General features: G+C 47.2%; 1 protein-coding gene across 1 annotated transcript; it reads right to left on the bottom strand.

The window, feature by feature from the left end:
- Positions 1-4: 4 nt before the first annotated feature.
- On the bottom strand, positions 5-1,087 carry LOC102727158 (transmembrane protein 132B; the record flags this gene model as incomplete). The annotated part of the gene is made up of 1 exon (XM_081810514.1): positions 5-1,087. A coding segment is annotated over one exon (1,083 nt), but the record flags the coding sequence as incomplete, so codon positions are not given.
- Positions 1,088-1,798: the final 711 nt, after the last annotated feature.

Raw genomic sequence — 1,798 nt, 5'->3', positions numbered from 1 at the left:
TGTCCTGACAGACCCACTTGATGTTGTCCTCACTGTCAAACAGGATGGAGTTGGTGTATGGGCCGCCGTCCTCCGGGAGGATGGTGGTGTAGGAAGTAAACTTGACTCGCTTCCGCTTTGGGCCCGATGGATTTATAGGCTCACTTTTAAGGTCTTTCTCATAGACATAGTCAGAGGGTCTGAGCAGTTGACTATGGAAAGTCTTCTGGGAACCGCCATTGAGAAGGAAGTTCCTCTCCTCGAACTGCAGTCCCCTGTCTATCATGGTCGTGCACTCCTCCGACGGGAGGGTGATGTCCACGGGGTTCTCCAGAAGTTCTACTTCATTCCCAAGCCAGACCCAGTCATGGGAATGGGGGATGTTGCCTTGCTCGCTCACGGCGAATCTTTTGTGTCTGTATTTCCAAGCAAAGGCCACACAGTTGATCAAGAAGACCAAAATGGCCAGGCAGAAGACACAGAGCAGAGCGTACATGCCGATCTCCAAGTCACTTAACCCCCTGGAGGTCACTGTCAGGTCACTGAGATTATTGGGTTCCGGTAACTTCCCTTGAGTGGGGAAGCTTGTGAACGTGTCTGGACCGCCACTCTTGAGTGACTTCTTATCCTTTCCTTCCTGGGGAGACTGTGGGGTTGTGCTTTTGTTGCTACGTTCCTCTTGGCCAACCGAGGCGCCATGTTGGAACCACTCCTGACCTGCTCTCTCCCGGTTTCCTTCACGCTCTATGGAATTACTGAGGTGGTCCTTGTATTCCCGACTGATGCCCTCAATATTGTTGGTGCCTCCTTGGTGCTCATAAATATTTGGTTCAAATCTGACCTTGACATTCCCTTTACCCACGGCAAGAACACTCTTCCTCTTGGTCTTCTGACAGGGCTCACTAATCATCATTTCTAATTTAATCAAGGGCCCTTGCCCTTCACCCTGTGCGACCACAACCGGCCATCTGGACTGAAGGTTTGCTTGGACAGACACCACCATTTCATCCAATGATGACACAGTAACTGAAAAATCCTTGGAATCATAAATGTCTAAGGGTGTCACCGAACCATCACTGAACAAAATCCAAGAACTGACTATTGCTTCCTAGGAAAAATGAAACCAGAGCATTATATTACAATCAGGTTCCTTCAACTGCAAACATAAATATGATTTCCTATAGAATATTATTTAAATATACAGACTGAGAAAAATAAACTTCTATGTTTTATAATCTTGAATAGTTCCTGGCATGCCTTGAACTGGCATCCATAACATCCTACTGCCCCACCGATGTGAGGAGCAAATGATATACTTTAATGAATGCATTAAAGTGCATATTAATTTATTGCATTGACTTTGACCTTTCTAAAAAACATTTTGAAAGATCAGGCAATTTATCTGAATCAAGATCAGGTGCCACTAATCAGGCTACTCCTCCCGATAATATCACTTTAAACATCCTTTATTAGGAAGCCAGGGCTGATGAAGCAGAACACGCACGGGCTGAGGGGCCTGGGGGACAATGCCTTACAAGACAAGCTCACTGGAAAGGCACCGAGCCCCGGTGCCTCGGCGAACCTCCGCATGAGTTTAAAGATGGAGGGGAACTTTAGAGTTGTCAAGGACTATAAACAGTAGCAATTTGGTGCCCATTAGCCATGCTTGTTCAAGCAGCTGAAATGGAATGTCCAGGTATCAAACACCACCTGCTTTGGCAGAATGACCACATGGGATCCTCTGGTCATGATCTAGCGGGGTGTGCCGAGCGCAGGCAAGGCTGGGGTAAAGCAAATGGTATACGGACACATGGTCGGT

The sequence above is a fragment of the Leptonychotes weddellii genome, unplaced genomic scaffold, assembly GCF_054177405.1.
Source record: "Leptonychotes weddellii isolate Sample4059 unplaced genomic scaffold, ASM5417740v2 HiC_scaffold_27651, whole genome shotgun sequence".
Taxonomy (NCBI): Eukaryota; Metazoa; Chordata; class Mammalia; order Carnivora; family Phocidae; genus Leptonychotes; species Leptonychotes weddellii.
This window is presented reverse-complemented; position numbering and strand designations above follow the sequence as displayed.